Source organism: Saccopteryx bilineata, chromosome 5, assembly GCF_036850765.1.
Source record: "Saccopteryx bilineata isolate mSacBil1 chromosome 5, mSacBil1_pri_phased_curated, whole genome shotgun sequence".
Lineage (NCBI taxonomy): Eukaryota > Metazoa > Chordata > Mammalia > Chiroptera > Emballonuridae > Saccopteryx > Saccopteryx bilineata.
Genome location: NC_089494.1, coordinates 8,286,865 through 8,306,758, shown reverse-complemented (window position 1 = coordinate 8,306,758; position 19,894 = coordinate 8,286,865). Strand labels below are relative to the sequence as shown.

The following is a 19,894-nucleotide window of genomic DNA, read 5'->3' as shown; positions in this document are numbered from 1 at the left end:
ATACCTAGGTGGGAACACTGTAATACATTAACAATAAACCCCTTTCTAGGGCTCTTCTGTCACTCGGTGTCTGCATTTATATTTTCCCCATTTGCTATTTTTAAGGAGTCTAAACAATTTTATAATGGACGGTGTACTTTACAAGAAGTCGTATACATTATTCTCTGTGACCTGGAAAAGAAGCCTGACCTGTCTTATCTTCAAACAATTTTCAACAATGTCATCAGGAACAACTACCCTGGTTTAAATCGCTTTTATAGAATGTTTAAAAATGGTAATAAGGTTTTATTATCTACTTTTGGGCAACTTCTTTTTCACATGTATATATTGAGTTCTTACTCTGGGTCACAAACCGTGCTGGGCTGTGGGGATATAACCAGTAACAAAACACACAAATCGTGAGCCTCTTCGTGCTTAGGATACAATAGCTACAGTGCAACACCCACCTGCAGGTCTGCCTAACGAGGCTGGCAGACTCACAGGACTACCAGAGCCACAGTGGCATCAGATTACTTAGGACAAGTGACAGGAAACACTATATGACCACAGGGCAGCATCAGTTGCTGCTCTTCGGTGGGACTCCTTACAGTTGTCCACAGAGCAGTCCACAAGTTGACTACCACTTACCTCGAATGGCGGCTTAGCTACGGATCCAAAATCCACCCTAGCCTAGCAGCGCCACGCTCAGGGGAGTCAATGTCCAGTGTAACAACTTTGTAGTCATAACTTTCAGGGTAGCACAAGGGACAGCCAACATATAAGAGTCACCACATTGGAGGAGGCACAATTATGGCTTATAGTTTATATCTGGTTCCTCCCAGGCTTTATCTAGCAACTGTCACTGGTCATTTTAAACTGTAAGCCCGGTGTTGGCCTAGTTACATAGAAAAGGGGCCACCTTCATCAGGTGATTGGAGTAATGAGCAAGAAATTTAATTCAAGATCCAATGTGCTCTTATAGAAGAAATGGTTTTATTAAGTCATTCTCTACAATAGATGCGTTCAACAATCAAATGACCACAGAACCTATTGCTCTGCCAGAGATAATTTTTGATACTACACAGAATTACTCATTCGATTCCCTACTTACTTCCTGAGAAGGCATGGTTTTATACTTTTTAATTGGTTTTTGGTAAAGAAAATGTCCTCCGATAATTTTTGTTTGACCTGCCTAGAAAATTTTTTTATTCTAACAGAACTTTGGTTTCAAGATCTCCAAGTAATGCAGGAGAAGTCACAAAAAAATGGCTGTATGAACTGGGGATGCACAGGCCACAGGGGCGGGCATAGAGCGTTCCAGGTCCCGTGTGTCCGCAGAACAAGGGCAGAGGGCATTACTCTCAGAGTGAGAAGCAGACTGTGTGAGATGGTGCAAAGGGGAGTAAATTGAAAAAGGGTTTTGAAAGGTGTGGGTCTAAAGCTAAGGAATCTGAGGTTATTTACTACACAGTAAAGAGCTGGTAAAGGATGTAAGCACAAGTGCCTTGCCCCAGCAAGTACCCCTGCCAGCAGCCCTGAGGCATCTGAGCCCACTGCTTCCCTCTGTCTCCTCCCTGGACTCCCTGCAGAGACCTACCCAAGGAGTTTGGGTGATTTCCCTCCTCCGTGTGTGTTCTGGGTCAGCTACAGGCAGAGGCTCTGGGCTGGTGCTGTGTTCTCCCTCTCTGCCAGCCTCCCAGGTCCCTGTGCCACTATATTCAGTCCCTGCTTGTGACTTCAGAGAGTGTCCTTCCTCATCCTGGGATCTGCGTGGTCCTGGGACATCTGTCTAGTTGCTCCATGTCCTCTGATTGCCTCTTTGGGTAGCACTCATCCTCCCTGACTCAATTAAGCTAAAACCCTCTATGGTGCAGCCACATCTCTAAAATATTGGAGTATTTTCTCTTTTACACACGTGTGCTCCCAAGGAGATCCCTTTGCTTCAAATTTACAGATTGAACAGCTCAGAGCAAATACATTCTAAGACATTTAGCACATTTATTTTGATACACGCTTTCCCAACGAGTTGATGTTGTCCCATGAGTAACAAGCTCATTCCTGAACTTGTAATTTAAGATGATGTCACTATTCTCAGTGAAGATCTCTAATTGTCTTCTTCTTTTCTCCTCTCTTCAGTGATACCAGACAAAAATTTTTTCCTAGAAAGTGATTATGAAGAAATGGAAGAGTGGCCCAATATCCCACTATACCTTGAACAAGGTGATTGCAAACACATAATATCCAATTCTCATCTGCTACATAGAAAGGAGAAAGGGAGGTGAAACCTGAGTCCTGAGTGGACCTGGGGATCAGGAAAGAACTTTGAGGGGCGTGAAGAAGGCAGAGAGCACGTTGGTATGAGCATCTGACCAAGGCTAATTCCTGAGGAGTAGCTATGAAAAGAGACCATTATCCCAATAACCAAGTCAAAGAAACAGGAACCCAATGAATCAGGAAAGCAGACTTAACCCTTTGAGTAGTATGAACATTCATGTACGTCCTCGTGCCTCCTGACCATCCAGAGTACCATCGTACATGTGTAAGGCAACATTAACAACAAGGCAAATGTATGCTCTTCTTGTTTCTAAAAATTGGTTATCAAACAAACATGATTTTAAGTTAATAAAACTGTAACTGAAACTAATTTCATTTTTTGAAAAGAAACTCACTTTTGGGGTTCAGCAAGCATGAAAACAACTCACTACTCAAAGGGTTAAAGGCAGCACTGACTTGGAAGTAACTGTGATTTAGAAGAACCCCTGTAGGAGATCGGTGTGAGGTGCGAAGGGTTAAGTAAGTACTGTGGGGACAGGGTCAACGTCACAGAGGAGACCCTTGATGATGACAGAATAAGAGACTAATGTAAATATGGGGGACGCTGTTCAAGGCAAGAGTATTCAAGGAGATCGGCAGGCACGCAGGGAGAGAGGAGAGGAAGTGGTGAGATGTGGAGGAGGGGGTGTGGGCACTTTGAGAGACAGACCTGACCTGTGGTGGCTCACTGGGTAAAGCATTGACCTGGAACGCTGAGGTCACTGGATTGGCACCCTGGGCTTGCCTGGTGAAGTCACATACGAGAAGCAACTACCAGGAAAGAGAGAGGAAGACAGAGGGGCAATGAAAGACAGGGGAAAGGGGTAAAAGACACAATAAAACAGGCACATTACTAGGAGCTCACTTACTGAACATTTTCTCTGGAAGTTGTGGGCTTAGTGCTCACCGCTGCCTTGGGGGGCAGTATCACTCTCCGCCCATTCACAGAAAAGGAGATTGAACTCTAGAGAGACCATGAGTGTGGTTGGCCTGAGGTCCAATGAGCGGGATGAACCAGGCACTGTGATGTTAACCCTGCACACTCAACCCTCATGGAAAGGCCCACAAGACAGTAAACAGGAGTGCAGAGGGGGGTGAGGTGTGAAGTGGGTGGGGACAAGGCGACATCACTTTGTAAGAAGTAAAGTAAAGCCACCACTCAGGGACAACTCTGAGGACATAAACAGGTTCAGTATGACAATAGGTGACAAGAAATGCCACCTCCAGTTCCCGAATGGCACATGGATAATCTCAGGGACACGGCCTGGTTTAGGCGAAGGGTAGAGCTGAGGGTAGGAGTGGGGTGGGTCCCCCAAGTCCAGATGGGCTCTGTACTGGTGCCTCGGGGCAGGGGATCTTCAAGTCCTACTTTCTAAAGACTAAACTAGGACTAGGGGAGAAGGGCACAGCCCGTACCTCACTTTCTGAAGTGAACTTCTAATCTCTTCCCCCAGGAACTGGTGAAAACGCAAATCGAATCCTGCCATTACCTGCCCCACATTCCTCGATTAACAACGGTCTGTTCCTAGTAACCGTCCTGTGAGCCTTGCTGTCCTTGTCCCGTCCTGGCGTGTGCTGTGCTGGGGGGGGGGGGGGGGGACGTTGCTTTTTAGTGCTGATGGATGGCCCAGAGCAGTCAGCCTCCCTAGCCTCAGTTTCTCCAAGGATTTAGACAGCCGGGTCTTTATTTTCCTGGTTGCCTGGGAGGGTCGCTCCTTCCACCATCCTGAAAGGCCCTCGCTGCTAGCTCCCGACAGCCCGGGCCTGAACCCTTGCCCATGTGCCTGGCTTCACAGTTTTCTCCTCTGTATCTGAATCTGGCTGTGACCTTGATACTCTGACCTCACATCCAGCGGTGGCCCCAGTGCAGCGGGAGTGGGGGGCGGGGGTGAGTGTGCTCCTCCCCAGGCCAACATCTCTCACCTGTTGGGTCCCTCACACAGGACCACGGACAGCATGCGCCACCCTTGCCAAACTTCCCCCATCACCTCCAGGGCAGCATCCAGAGTACATGGAGTTGCTCTAAAGCACCATGGAAGGCATTATTATGCAGCTTCCCTTAGGACGTGTCATTTAAGAAAGGATGTTCTAAATTAGTGACACATTTTTATAAAAGAAAAAAAACCTTTCAGGGTGATTTTTGAAAGCACCATTAGCCCTGGCCGGTTGGCTCAGCGGTAGAGCGTCGGCCTAGCGTGCGGAGGACCCGGGTTCGATTCCGGCCAGGGCACACAGGAGAAGCACCCATTTGCTTCTCCACCCCTCCTCTGCGCTTTCCTCTCTGTCTCTCTCTTCCCCTCCCGCAGCCAAGGCTCCATTGGAGCAAAGATGGCCCGGGCGCTGGGGATGGCTCTGTGGCCTCTGCCTCAGGTGCTAGAGTGGCTCTGGTCGCAACATGGCGACGCCCAGGATGGGCAGAGCATCGCCCCCTGGTGGGCAGAGCGTCGCCCCTGGTGGGCGTGCCGGGTGGATCCCGGTCGGGCACATGCGGGAGTCTGACTGTCTCTCCCTGTTTCCAGCTTCAGAAAAATGAAAAAAAAAAAAAAAAGAAAGCACCATTATACTTTTAGCAAATTATATTTGGTCAAAAAGTTAGCACTTAAGAGTATAAAATAGCCAATATGCATTGATCCATACACTTAGCTGTTCATCTGTAGTGTGGCTGGCGGGAACAGGAAGGGGTGAGGGCAGGAACTGTGAGGAGTAATGAACAGAGAAGGGATTGTGTGTGTGTGTCCGTGTGTGTCTGTGTGTAGGTATAGCTTGTGGGGGGAGGAGACGACATTTTAGTCCAAATGATGCACAGCGAACCACCAGTGAATGTGTCCCAGAGTCTGACCCAGCAGGGACAGTGACTGTGACAAGCACAGACGAGGCCAAGGCTGTGCTTAATGCTCCCCCCCAATCCCTCCCAGAAGGAGGCTCCCAGGAACTGAGAATGTGGCATTAGTGTGATGTGTGCTGTGCTGTGCTGGGGGGGGGGCACTGCTTTTTAGTGCTGATGGCCCAGAGCAGTCAGCCTCCCTAGCCTCAGTTTCTCCAAGGATTTAGACACCCGAGTCTTTATTTTCCTGGTTGCCTGGGAGGGTCGCTCCTTCCACCAGGAGCGACCCAGGTTCTGTGTTAAAATGGTGGGGATTAATTTTTAAATCATCTTTACAAAAATTACTCTGCTTAGAAAAAAGAACTAGATGAAAAAGATTTAAGCATACTGGAAAACATTATTCATTCGCACATTATGGAGGTGGTGAGAACCAGGGTGAGACGCGTGACTGGGATCAGGAATGAGCAGAGAGGCTCACCGTGGGGAGTGGGGTGTGCTGGTCCAGGTGGTTTGCCTGGGGAGTCATTTCTTATCATTTCCTACCCCGCTCTGCCCTCTGTCTCTGGCCACAGACCCTGCAGACCTGCTTGCCTGCTCCCTTGGTTGCTGGCTTCCTGCTGGGTCCCTAACCAGGAGACACTGGTGAGGGATGGAGAGTGGGAGCAAGGGAGAACGGTGTTTCCCCATCGCCGTCTGGGCAGCAGTTCCGGCCATAGCTGCGTGTCCCCCATGACTCTACCTCCCACCAAGCGGGCCGGCCATGGTCTGGCTCCTACCTACCCGGTGACCTTGGCACAAGAGCTCACCCTTAGTCTCTCCCATTTTCCTGTTGACTATTCTTTGGGTTGCCGCGTGCATGCTTCCATTTGGAATTCTTGGCTTTCTCATTAACTATAAAACTAATCCCTTGGATTAAATTCGCTCTGCTTTAAAGGGGCAAATAAAAGATTTATGAATGAAAACATGGTCTAGGTACAGCCTTACCTGAAAATAGACGCTCAGAGCACCTTGGCGAAACAGGACAGACAAACGCAATGGAAACAGGTACAAGTAGTGACAACGGTGCACGAGAAAGCCTACAGGAAAACGAACAGTGTGACCAACTGTTTGAGTCACCAGGTAAGACCCAGTGCCTGGGTATGGTGAGTGTGGAAGGGAACTGACGGGGGGGAGGGGCTGGCATGCGGAGCAAAGGTACAGGGGAGACTGTTGGGGATACTGCAGTGTTTGAGATGAGGAAAATATAGAGAAATGTTGATATAGAAGAGACTAACACAGATCACATAAAGTATGGAGGAAGGGTAATGGAACAGGAGAGAGTAGGAAACGTAACAGAGCGTGGATACTCTGGAAAATCAGGCGGGGCAGCAGGGCCGGGTCTCCACCAGGCAGGGAGACTCGGGACCCCTGGGAGGAGGAGCTCACTCTCAGCACCTCGTGGGTCCCGGGCACCCACTTTGCTTCCCCTGACCCTGCTGCGCCCTGGGGGGGCACCGATAGAAAATGTAGAGAAACAGTATGAATAGAGGAAGGTACAGAGGGCAATGAATGCCAATAAATAGAGAAAATGGGGGAGACACAGTGAGAGCCATGTCCAGAATGAGTAAAGGACAATGAGTGAAGGACTGGCCGGAGTGGCCAGGTGGAGAGAGAGGACAGAGCATCGTCTGATCAGAGCACACGGTCACCACAAAGAAGGCACAAAGGGCGGCTCCTAACACCAGTGAGAAGGTGGGGTGTCCCCAGTGACCACCATGGCCCTGGGACCCTCTCAGATGAAACAGGTCTCTCCTCTGAGAGTGAAACCGGAAATAGAAACAAGACCCCAGAGTCAGGAGAGGCGCAGAGGAAGGGCGGAGCTGAGCAGCAGGAGAGGGAGGAGCTCTCCCTGCAGGGGGGGCCCAGGGGGTGGGGGCTTGCTGAGGGCAGGGAGGGTGCGCACTCCCTCAGGGAAGACAAACGAAATTCTTCCTTTACCACAATTTTGTTCAGGACCAGAGCTACCCAACAATGGAATCCCAGTGATTTCCTGCTCTGTCTGTCTGGTGGATGTAAAGAAGGAAAACTCACTTTTAAATTCAGGAGTTGAATGGGAAGCCCAAGCCGGGACCAACTGTAACCAGGCGTCTGAGACAATAGGCAAGGGTGACAGAAAGAATGTGTGATATAAACCCCGGTACTGGGCAAGGGTCTGGGACATGTCACCAGGGCCCATGGAGGCAGTCCTGGTGGCCTTGGTTAGAGGTCAGAAGAGGAGGGGACCAGCACCTCATGCAGTCAGTTGAGCAGGAAATGGTCCCCCGTTATTCAAAAAATAACCAAAAGCAGAAATGGTTGGTTTAAGTATTGATGTCAGAGAGACTATTTCTGTGCAAGACAGGAAAGTGATGTGATGGGGTCAGGAGTTAAAGCGAAGGGAGAAAATGGAGGAGCCAAGATACTCATTAGAGGAGAGAGAGAAAGAAAACAAAACAATGAAGACAAGAAGCGTAGGCCTGACCTGTGGTGGCGCAGGGGATAAAGCGTCGACCTGGAAATGCTGAGGTCGCCGGTTCGAAACCCTGGGCTTGCCTGGTCAAGGCACATATGGGAGTTGATGCTTCCAGCTCCTCCCCCCTTCTCTCTGTCTCTCTCTCCTCTCTCCCTCTCTGTCTCTCTCTCTCCTTCTCTCTTTCCTCTCTAAAAATGAATAAATAAAATAAAATAAAAATAATACAAAAAAAAAAAAAAAAGACAAGGAGCGTTATAAAATGAGACACCACTGCCCGGCATAAAGAATGGAAATTGTTCAAGCCAACAGGAAAGTGAGGAAGTGGGATGAGGAGGAAAGAAGATGTGGATGAGGCTGGAGGTGGGGGGGTGGAACAGTGAGCGCGGGGTAAGATGCGTGCTGCAGGATGGGCGGGGCTGCTGTCTGGGCACGGGTTCCGATGCCTTCTGTGTGGCACCTGGGGCACCTGCGGGTCACACCGTCAGGCACAGGCCGGGGTCACCTGAGCTAACGTAGCTCCAGGTCTTCCTAGCGCTCTCTTGAGGGTATTCCTGTCCGTGGGCTCTTTGCCCACCCCCAGACACTAAGGGGGGTTTCTCCTCTGCGCAGTGATCACTGAGGACTCCTGTGGTGAAGATGAGCAACCTTCCACCTCAGCAGGGAAAAGGCAGTCTGGTAAGGAGGGGAATGGAAAGCTGGGGCTCAGGGGACCTGAATTCAGAACCACTGTGTCCTGAGACGTCTCTCCTGAGGTCATTCTGTGCCCCGGACCCCGTTTGTCCTGGAACCCCTCTCTGCATTTTACTTGACCATTTTGGGATGTGCAAAGCAAGAAGATATCATTACATTTATATTTTTTGAAGATGAGGACTATTGATTGATGGATCCTATTAATATATGCATTCATATATTGATTATATAGTAGATAGGCTAGCAAAGTAATGAGTTTGTTTTAAAATTAACTAATTGATAAGACTATAAAGTGTTAGATTTATACATTTCTAAAGAGAAGAGGAACCTAAGAATCTATTGGAAGGTCACGTTGCCATCTGGTTACAGACTTTGAATAGTGTCAAAAGACAACTTATCCATCTAGTGTTAACACAAATAGTAGGTGAAGGATTTTAAAACCTGAAATGTTGTGTTTGACTGAGTTCTTCAGCAAGTCACATATATATAGTGACTATTCAAAGGACCTTTGCAAATACTATCTTACTTTTCCTTTACAATAACCCTGAGGGGTAAGTGGGAAGGACCTTGTTACCTTTGCATCTAGATGAGAAAACACAATCACATCAATACTCCAAGGTCTTCCACAAAGTCTCATGGGGATAAGGGGAAAGACAAGACTACTGTCCAGGATTCTGAGTCATTTCCTTTGTAAACTGGAACTCAAAACGGGTATCAAAATGTTGTGTCCTCCATCCTGCGTGCAGCCCGGGTGGTCATCGGATGGGCAGCTCCTCAGTGCACCGACTGCAGAGGGGTCCTCCCGTCCTGCTTGCTCAGAGCATATGGGAGACAAGCCTATTTAGGAAAATCCACCAGGAAAACACCTAAGAACAAATAAATAATGACACATCATAATTACAAAAATTAAAATATTGTAAAGAATATGTTTGCTCTAATACCTCACTAGATCTATCCATGTAGAAGGTACAGTTTTCAAGAAGTGTCCTTTCTCACCTGTGTCTTGATCTTGACACAGGCACACTGCTCTGAAAGGTGGTTCCGAAATAAGTCCGGGGCTCAGACACCGAGGTTATTTCTCAGCCTGGCGAACAGTTGAAGGTAGCCTCGGTGGGGAGACGAGGCCCCTCCCTTCAGCACAGGATTTCCACGGTCTCCCTACAAAAAAAACCAGCAGATGAAGAATGTGTTAATGACAACAGAAGGGGGAAGAGGAGGAAGAGAGAGAAGTGTAGGAGGGTAAGGTTCGAACAGAGCAGTGAATTGTTGTCAGGAAATAGAGGTCACTGGTCCACCAGGCAGGTGACTTAGAAGAACAGACCAGAGTGGACTAGTTGCAAACCATGGTTTGCATGGCTGGTCAAGATTTTTCCAAGTTTTCTCACTTAGCGCATTTCCTCTGGGATTGGTCCCTTGGTTGCTCAGTGGGACACATAAAGCACCTTATTCCTTCTTGCAGGGATCAATACCCTTGACCAGAAGTCAGCTGCTCACAGTGCTGATTTGCACAGAATACAAACCCTGTACAAGGCTGCAGTCCTGGATGACAAGTATCCAGCATGGAAATTTAGAGCTTTGTGTTTCCTCCTGAATTTCTTTCTCAGCATTTTCCATAGGCCTTCATTCTATTAACTTGTAGGATGTTGTTTGCTTAACAAAAATAGGTCTTACAAAGTTGGAGGCAACAAGCAGTTATTTGAAGTCAAAAGAATAGCTATTCAGGAAAGCACTCATTCAGGCAGAAACCTGAATAGTGTTCTGCTTGGGAGACAAAGTCCAGGGGTATTTTTAAGAAAAGGAAGGGGAACAATTAGATTAGAAGAAGGAAGGCATTTCTACTGAGGATTAAAAAATACTGTGATGCTAATTCTAATTTTTAATTTTAGTCTGGTAGATATCAGTCCAGGAGTCATAATATCTGCTTTCTTGTTATCCTTAAGAACAGTTCTTTGGAACACGATGTTGTTTTAGATCCAGTCCCAAGTTTATTGTCCCCTGTTTTAACAGTGCAAATGTTTAAGGCATAAGATGTGTAAGGAAATTCGTCTGAGATGGCAGCTCTGACTCCATTTTTAAGTGGCTCGCCATTTATATATATAATTTTACAATTTCCCGTTTTTGATCAAGATTTTTCCATGTGGCCATGGCCAGTTGGCTCAGTGAATAGAGCATCAACCCATCATGCGGATGTCCCGGGTTCAATCCCTAATCAGGACACACATGAAATGCCACCATCTGCATCTCTCACCTCCCTCTCCCCCTTCTCTCTCTCCTCCCCTCTCACAGCCAGTGGCTCGATTGGTACGAGCGAGCGCTGGCCTCAGAAGCTGAGGATAGCGCGGGTGACTCAAGCGTCAGCCCCGGATGGGGGTTGCCAAGTGGATCTCGGTTGGGGCACATGCAGGAGTCTATCTCCCCTTCTCTCACTTAAAAGAAAAAGATATTTTTTGAAACATCACTGATAATTATCAGAAAGCAGCACTGGTCAGTTATTGAAAGCATTATCAGTTCTCCGTTGTCAGGGGTCTCATTGTGGGAATGTTACGCCATTGCCGGCCCCTCATCGCCAGGGAGGCTCATTCCCAGTATGACATGTCCCACGTAGGAGGGGACACAGGGATCCTTTTTCTTAGGAGCCTCAGGCCATGTTTGAACAAGCAGAGTACCAGAACAGAGGAAGGCGGTACTGCCATGTCTCTTCAAGGGCAAGCTTCTGTAGTTTCTTGAGCTTTCTCAGGTGAAGTCTCATAGGCCTTAGTAATGATTTCAAAAACATTGAGCAACCATTATTAGAGTGGCGTCTTTATAACAACGAGCTGCAGTCAGCTGAAGATATTAAACAACCATGTGGTGTCAGCGGGTACTGTATTTAACTATTTGGCTTATTCCTAGATTTTATCTAGTTTCATTTCTATTTTATCAGAGGTCTTTTATCCAAGTACAACAAGAGATGTTAGCAACAGAGCACACCCCACCTTGCCCAGCTAACAAAATGTCAAGAGCAGTTCTCTTGTCTAATATAACTCATGCAAAGAAATGTAAACATTTTTCTGGTTGACTATTGCTGGCTTGTCATTACAATTCCTACCCAAGGAAGAAGTATTCTTTCAAATCGTTATTGGCCTGAATGACCAGGCATTTAACACTCTTGAAATATGTACGTAACCAGTTCTATGTTTGGACCTGTGAAGTAGGTTGTTAGATGGTGCCCAGTGTTGTCTTTCCAGTCAGAAATTAAGGGTAAAAAGGAAACAATAAATATTCTAGTGAGTGCTTAGCATCCTATACTATTTGTGAGGTAAGAAAGGACTAAAGCAAGGAGAAGCGGAAACATGAGGCTGTCGGGTATACGGCAGGCTCCGAATCTCGGGTTAGTTGTCCTCTGCTTCACTTCTTAGCAAGTTTGACTTTCAGTTCTGTTGTTTAAGCAGTCCATTAGGTATCTGGACTTTTTAAATTTTTTTTGATATTTTTTACAAGAAACTTTTTAAGTGAATCTTTCTGAAGATGAAACATCTTTACAGGAAACATTTTTATAAAATGATCAGAATACAATAATAGCTGTCTGTAAGTGACACGTTAGAAGGAAGAGAAAGTGAGAAGTGTTTCTGCATCATCCGTTCTTCCTGAGGTGTGCCAAAGGGCCAAGAGACAAGGACTGAAAGTAGCCAAGCATCGGACATGATGGTTAAGGCGACCCATGGGTCTTGGGGTGGAGGTGAGTCAGCAGCTACCACAGACCCTTGCTGTGTCAGTGATAAGTGATCAGGGCTCAAGAACATCAGGCGGCTCACCAGCTGGACGCGGGTCAGTTATAAAGGTGAGAGTCACAGGATTGGGGCTGCAGGACTTGAGGATTCTGAAATCAGAGCTCCCGTATTCTGCTGCCCTTGACTCTGAGCACATTTTGAAGAAAAAAAAATGGGTCCAGTTCATGGCAGAATCCCATTCTATTTGCTAGGCCTGACTCTTTTGGGAACAGCAGGGAGGCAAGAGGTCATTATAAAGTCATGTTTAGCAGCATGGGCCCTGTTGATTATAGATGGACAATGTAGTAGAAACATACTCCAAAAATGGACGTATCTAGCTTACTACATCATTGAATTAATAACTAATAATAATGACTGTAATAATAAAAATTAATAAAGCCTTGATTTTATACAGTACTTTCCATCTTTATCACACCCATTATTTTGTGGAACCCAAGAAAGTCAGTATACTTTTGCTTCTAGATAATAGTGTCATTTTGTCACAATCTTACTGAGGCCTCAAAAAACAACTGATTCTGCCACTAAACTGTTAAGAGAAAACCATCGAATCAACTATTCTTAACCCAACAGACATTTCTGATGGATGTCAGTCCTCCAGTGTGTCACAGGCATATACAGTGGTTTTGTACAAATTTTTGCACAAACTTCCTCATAAAAATCTTGAGATCTAAACAGGATATGATACCTCTTCTTAACTCTGAGTACAAAAGAGAATTTTTCAAAGTGCTACTGAGAAATAAAGGAAGACCCCAGGGCCAACTCTGAGGTCCTACTTCTCAATTTAGTAGGTTTTCAGTTTCTTTAGAAGAAAAACAGAAACAAGAAATCAAACACCCTTATACACTTAAGCCTTCTGCGGTATGAATTATCCTAAAATCTGTTACTTTTATTTATTAACTTCTGTGTTCTCACCAACACCTGTTATTTCCCAGGTACTGTGGATCCTGCAAACAATGCTACTTCAAGAAAAGTCACAAGGAAAAGAAGTAAGAATATACTTGTTTTTAATGTTAGAAATGAGTTTTATAATGCCAGTGTTTCTTTGTTGTTATTATTATGTATATACAATTCTGTGATGGATAGAATGAATGTCTTCAAAGATGTCAGTGTCCTGTTCCCAGGAACCTGGAATCTGGTGTCTCACATGGCAGGTGGACTTCGCAGATAGAATTAAACAGGGGACCTTGGGATGGGGGCGATGATTCTGGATTACCTGGTGACCCAGGACACTCCTGTAGCCCGTAAAGAGCAGAGAAGCTTTCTCGGCTGTGGAGAGAGGAAGTGACTGTGGAGGGATGATCAGACAAGCGACATTGCTGGCTTGGAAAAAGTGAGAAGGAACGAGGGTGTGTGGGAGACCTTAAGAGGCAGGAAAGCCAATCAAACAGACTGTCCCCTGCAGCCTCCAGAAAGGAATGAAGGTCTGCTGAAACCTTGATTTTAGCCCCATGAGGCTGTGTCAGAATTCCACTGACATTAACCATTAGATTATAGATTTGTGTTGTTTTAAGCCACTATTTGTAGTGAATGATTATGGCAACATTATAGAAATGATGCCGACTTTGGTTCTTAAAAGTGGGTTATGGCTATAACACGTTCTAAAAGTTGGCAATGGTTTTGAGCCCTGGGCAAAGGCTGGAAGAATTATAAGTAGAATGATAAAAAAAAAAAAAGACTAGATTGTCTTAAACAGTTTATAGAAATGTAGTTGCTCCAGCCCTAGTGAGGACTCAGAAGGAGGAAAGAATCTGGAAGAGAAAACCTACATTGTCTCAGAGAATACATAAATCATCCTGAACAGCACAGATTGTAGGAATATGGAGGGTAAAGGTGTGACTGGTGAGGGCTCAAGAGGAAATAAGGAACATGTTTTTGGAAACTGGAGGAAGAGGAACCTTATTATATATTGACAACGTGTAGCAAAACCCAATCCTGCAGATAAGTGGAAAGCAGAACTTTCTGGATATGCAGTAAGGAGCTTTCTAAGTGAGGAAGGTGCAGATGGTTTCTGTTTGCTGCTTACAGTAAAGTGTGAGAAGAAAGAGATATATTGAGGGGAGAACTGAACTGCTCAACAAAAAGGAATCAGGACTGGATAATTTGGGTTATTCTTAGCTCACCCAAGTTGCAAAAGATTCTAAAATTATGAGAGTCACTGTCAGATAAGTGTACTCTGTAGACGTGACCAAGAGTGTGGCTGTACAACTTTTTGCTAGAGCCTCAGAAGTAGCGAAAGATCAGAGTACACAGCCACAAAAATTCCTTAATGAGAGTATGTGACTCATGGATCAGCTAGCCTTCTCAGCAGAAGCCAAGAATAGGTAAGTAAGTATATAACAAAGATAGGAGGTGACTTCTGTCTAAAGGAGCAGATCCCTATGATATACATGGGAGACCTACATGGTTCCTGAGAACCTTATACCAACAGAAATAGGGACACTGTGTCGAATCCCTAGAACCTGTAATCTGTTCCTGTACATGGAGTATGAGAGTTTGAAACGTGATTTAGTTAATGGTCTTGAGATGGGGAGATTATCCTGGATGACCTGATGGCCCCAGTCAAATCCATGGCTCCTTAAAAGTCAGAAAACCTTTTCTGCTGTGCAGAGAGGGAAATGTGACAATACACTAACGATCAGATGTGATGTTACTGTCTTTGAAGATGAAGATGGAGGGACAATGTGCTAAAAAATAAAGGCAGAAGCTAGAAAATGAAAAAAATCGGATTCCCCCTTAAAGCTTCCTGAAAGGAACTATGCTCAGTGCAACTTGTGTCACATTTCTGACCTTAGAACTATAAGATCATAACTTTGTATTATTTTAAGCCACAGAGTTTATGGTAAATTATTATAATAGAAAACTGACACCTTTCATAAGTCCAAAAAGGAAGTGAATATTTTACTTTTAGATGAGTAGATTATATTATTTAAAACATTAATTTATATGTTTTCAAAATATTCACATATTTATGTTTTTATTTTAAAATATTTTATCTTTGTAAACTTTGATGTATGTATTTCTGTGTTTTTTTCTATGTATTAACACAATTATAATTATATCATATATCTAAATAAAACCATTCATACTGTTACTTTTTTACTTTAAATCAGTACATTATGCACTAGACATTAGAAACATTAGACATTTTGCCAACTTAACTATAGAAAGTTTTATTTTGTTCTTATTTTAATTTGCATTACTGTAATTTTAGTGTAGTTGAGAATTTTTTACTGGTTAGTGATCATTTGTTTTTCATCTGCTACAAATGGCTAGTATGTGCCTTATCAATGTTGCTATTATGATGGTCAGGGTTTTTAACCATGTTGAACAAGAATAGGTATACTGATATATTACACATGCTAAATTTTGCTTGTGTTTGTTGTTAATATTTTGTCTCATTTGCTGTTATTTTGGGGTTTGTAATAGTATATTTTGTCCTAAAGAAGTTTGAAAAATTTATGTAGTTAAATCTGGTAGACTTTTCCTGTATGGTTTCTAGGTTTTGTGTCAAGTTACAAAGATATTTAAAAAATATTTAAAAAAATATTTTATATTTGTTTTTATAATATTTGAAGTAGTCGATACTTTTTAATGTCTAAATCTGTAATTCCTGGCCCTGGCTGGTTGGCTCAGCGGTAGAGCATCGGCCTGGTGTGCGGGGGACCCGGGTTCGATTCCCGGCCAGGGCACATAGGAGAAGCGCCCATTTGCTTCTCCACCCCCCCCCCTTCCTATCTGTCTCTCTCTTCCCCTCCTGCAGCCAAGGCTCCATTGGAGCAAAGATGGCCGGGGCGCTGGGGATGGCTCCTTGGCCTCTGCCCTAGGCGCTAGAGTGGCTCTGGTTGCGACAGAGTGACGCCCGGGAGGGGCAGAGCTTCGCCCCCTGGTGGGCAGAGCATCGCCCCTGGTGGGCGTGCCGGGTGGATCCTGGTCGGGTGCATGCAGGAGTCTGTCTGACTGTCTCTCCCCTTTTCCAGCTTCAGAAAAATACAATAAATAAATAAATAAATAAATAAATCTGTAATTCCCACAACATTCACCTCTTTGTGTACGATGTGAGATGATAATTATCAGAAATCACCCCAACACTTTTCTTCATAAACGGAAAGGCCCTTCCATGTACCTTTCCCTGTCCTGTATTCAGAGATCTGTGAATAACGTTCTACCCTGAAAAACTGGTCTGTTTATCATTCAGTACCAGATGGGCTGAATTATAAAGGCCCAAAGTCGAATTTGCTTTTCTCACTTACTACATTTTCTGTTGCCAAAAAGAGAAGTTACATTGAGGAGAAACAGAAAAGACAGCGATTTCAGTGGTTCGGCGATGCTGTACCTCTGCTGGGGTAGAATCTAAAACTTCCCCAATGCCTTTGGGAATTTAAAAGTGCAGTACAATGAACTTAAAGATTAATTTGGGTAGAATTAAAACTTTTTTCAAGGAGGATGACCTATGCATTTATTCAAATCATCTTTTTTGTTCTTCCACTAAATTTTATACTTTTCTTTATATATTGATCGATTAGGCATTTTTTAATTTTCCCCTGTCAGATTTGCTATAATATCATTTACATACAATAGAACTCATCACTTTAACAAATGTGGATAGTCGTGTAAATAGCACCATGATCGTGACATGGAGCATTTCTGTCGCCCCCAGAGGTTCACTGTGTCCCACTTTATACCCTCTGTCTCTTAAAAACAGCTGATCGGTTTTTTTCACTATACTTTTTTTTTCCCTATAATTTTATACACATGAATTCTGACAGTATATAGTTTATGTCTGTTCCTTTTCACTTACCATAATGCCTTTGAGACAAACTGATATTGCTGTGTGTATCAGTAGTCACTCCATTTCTCTTGCTGAGAAGTACTCCATTGGATGAATATACAGGAGAGATTGCTTATCTATTCACCTGTTCATCGGCATTGAGCTATTTTCCATTTGCAACTATTCTGAAAAAACTACTAGAAACATGTGCACACAAATATGTGGGTGAACATATGTTTTCATTTTTCTTGGATAAACACCTAGGTGTAGTACTCCTGAGTAATATGAACATAAATGCACGTTCAACACTTTCTGACTCTGCCAGGTTTTCCAAAGTGGTTGTAGCCTTTTACATTCCCACTAACAATGTGTGAAGGTTCCAGTTGCTCCATTTATGTGCCAGTGCTCGGTATTGTTTTTTAGTTGTTAATTTTAGCTATTGTAACACTTGTGTAGTGGTTGTTTTTGTAGTTTTAAGATGTGTTTTCCTGCCCTGGCCGGTTGGCTCAGTGGTAGAGCATCGGCCTGGCGTGCAGGGGTCCCGGGTTCGATTCCCGGCCAGGGCACACAGGAGAAGCGCCCATCTGCTTCTCCACCCCTCCCCCTCTCCTTCCTCTCTGCCTCTCTCTTCCCCTCCCACAGCCAAAGCTCCATTGGAGCAAGGATAGCCCGGGCGCTGGGGATGGCTCCTTGGCCTCTGCCCCAGGCGCTAGAGTGGCTCTGGTCGCGGCAGAGTGACGCCCCAGAGGGGCAGAGCATCGCCCCCTGGTGGGCAGAGCCTCGCCCCTTGGTGGGCGTGCCGGGTGGATCCCGGTCGGGCGCATGCGGGAGTCTGTCTGACTGCCTCCCCGTTTCCAGCTTCAGAAAAATACAAAAAAAAAAAAAGAAAAAGAAAAGAAAGATGTTTTCCTATTAATTAATGATGCTGGGAATAATTTCATGTATTTGCCATCATTCACAGATCTCATTTGGTGAAGTGTTTATTAAATTTCTTCCCTAATTTAACTGGGTTATCTATTCTTTTAAGTGAAAGAGTTATTTATATATTCTGGATTCAAATCCTTTGTCGGTTGTCTAACAATCTGTGGCTTACTTTTTCATTTTCTTGGCAGGATCTGTTGCAGAACAAAATTTTTAATCTTTAATGAAGTCTTATATAACAGTTTTCTTTTATAATCTGTGATTCAGGGTTCTATTTAAGAAATTTTTGCCTAACTCAAGATCCAGTGTTTTCATCAAGAAGTCTTATGGTTTAGCACTTACATTTAGATCTGTGATCCAGTTTAAAATAATATTTGCACATGATGTTAGATAAGAACTTCTTTTTCAGCATAAGGATATCCAATGGTCCCAGAACCATTTGTTGAAAGTCTATCCTTGCTACATTGAATTAATTGCTTTTACATCTGTTTTGAAAGTCAATTGGCCATATGAGTTTGGGTGCATTTCTAGAATTCTTTTTCTGTTCTATTTATCTATGTGTCTATCTTGTCTATCTTTTATTTATTTGTTTGTTTGTTTATGTGTTTATTTATTTATTTAGCACGAGAGAGAGAGTTGAAAAGCATGAACTCCTAGTTGTAGCACTTTGGTTGTTCACTGATTGTTTCTCATATGTGCCCTGACCAGGGGGGCTCCAGCTGAGCCAGTGACCCTGTACTCAAGCCAGTGACCTTGGACTCAAGCCAGTGACTCTGGGATCGTGTCAGTGGTCCCATACTCAAGTTGCTGAGCCTGTGCTTAAGTCAGATGAACCTGTGCTCAAGCCAGTGACCTCGGGGTTTCGAACCTGGGACCTCAGCATCCCAGGTCGATGTTCTCTACCCACTGCGCCACCACCAGTCAAGCTATGTGTCTATCTTAATGTCAAAGTGCATTATCTTGATTACTATAGCTTTATTGTTCTGAAATCAGGTAATAAGACCTATAATCTTTTTTTTTCTTTTCAAAATGGTTTTGGCTAAGTTAGCATTTGTGTGTTTTGAAGCTTCTTCTCTCTTACAGGTTAGCCATTTTTAAGATCATGTGTCTGTCTAAGGTGCCCACTGAGCTCCGGCCATATGACCATGTGCTAGGCCATCCAAAGAGAAATGGTAAAGAGCAAAAGGTGTCTTCTCTCCGAGGTCTATCCTTTCTGTGTGACGCTTTCCTAACAGTTCTCCCTCCCACATACCTCTGCTCTCCTCTTACTCATCGAACCTTAAACTGGTGGTCCTGCCGCTATGAGGAAAGTTATAAACTATGATATCTTGTCTGGAGTAGGTCATCTCCCAGAATGCAGATACTCTGTTAGTAAATTAAGAATGGAAAATAAATATTTAAGACATGATAGTAAGAAACACCTCATCAAATCTTTAAAAATTTGTTAAAAGTCTTTTTGGAGTCTAATATGTGATCAATATTTGTAAATATTCTATGTCACTTTGAAATTTGCACATTTGAACTATTTTAGGGCTCTCAAATCTAGTGGGTTGATGGTAAATTAGGTTGTATGTGTTCCGTCAGGTTCATATTGAGATGTATTAGATTTTTCAAATGATTGAGTATTTGCCAACTCCTCCAGGTTGTCTTTTACTTGAAAAACTTTGACACCATTTATGGTTGTTATAACATAGTGGGTTTCTTCCTGTATAGTATAGAGTGTTCCCCCTCATCCTTATTCATGCCTTTTGCCTTCAAATCTCTTTTTCAGGGTGCTGATCTGTTACATTAACTTCTATGTTTATGTTTTTCACTCCTTTGCTTTAAGCCCTCCTATGCAGCTTTGTTTTACGTCTCTGTAACAACACTTAGCTTTTTGTGATCTTTCTTAATTTTTTTTTTTTTTTGGTATTTTTCTGAAGTTGGAAATGGGGAGGCAGTCAGACAGACTCCCACATGTGCCCAACCGGGATCTACCCGGCATGCCCACCAGGGGGCGATGCTCTGCCCATCCAGGGCATTGCTCTGTTGCAACCAGAGCCATTCTAGCGCCTGAAGTAGAGGCCATGGAGCCATCCTCAGCGCCAGGGCCAACTCTGCTCCAATGGAGCCTTGGCTGCGGGAGGGGAAGAGAGAGA

General features: G+C 44.3%; 1 protein-coding gene across 3 annotated transcripts in view; it reads left to right on the top strand.

The window, feature by feature from the left end:
* Positions 1 to 19,894, top strand: part of LOC136306829 (nuclear body protein SP140-like protein) — a 53,726-nt gene that overhangs the window by 11,724 nt on the left and 22,108 nt on the right. Inside the window, exons 3-8 of one of the 3 annotated variants that reach the window (XM_066233460.1) lie at positions 106 to 274; positions 2,116 to 2,199; positions 3,747 to 3,809; positions 6,095 to 6,235; positions 8,217 to 8,282; positions 13,000 to 13,053. In XM_066233460.1, the coding sequence (XP_066089557.1) occupies positions 106 to 274; positions 2,116 to 2,199; positions 3,747 to 3,809; positions 6,095 to 6,235; positions 8,217 to 8,282; positions 13,000 to 13,053 (577 nt within the window). Of the gene's footprint in view, positions 1 to 105; positions 275 to 2,115; positions 2,200 to 3,746; positions 3,810 to 6,088; positions 6,236 to 8,216; positions 8,283 to 12,999; positions 13,054 to 19,894 lie in introns of all 3 variants that reach the window. The other 2 variants (XM_066233459.1, XM_066233461.1) reach the window with 2 other exon arrangements.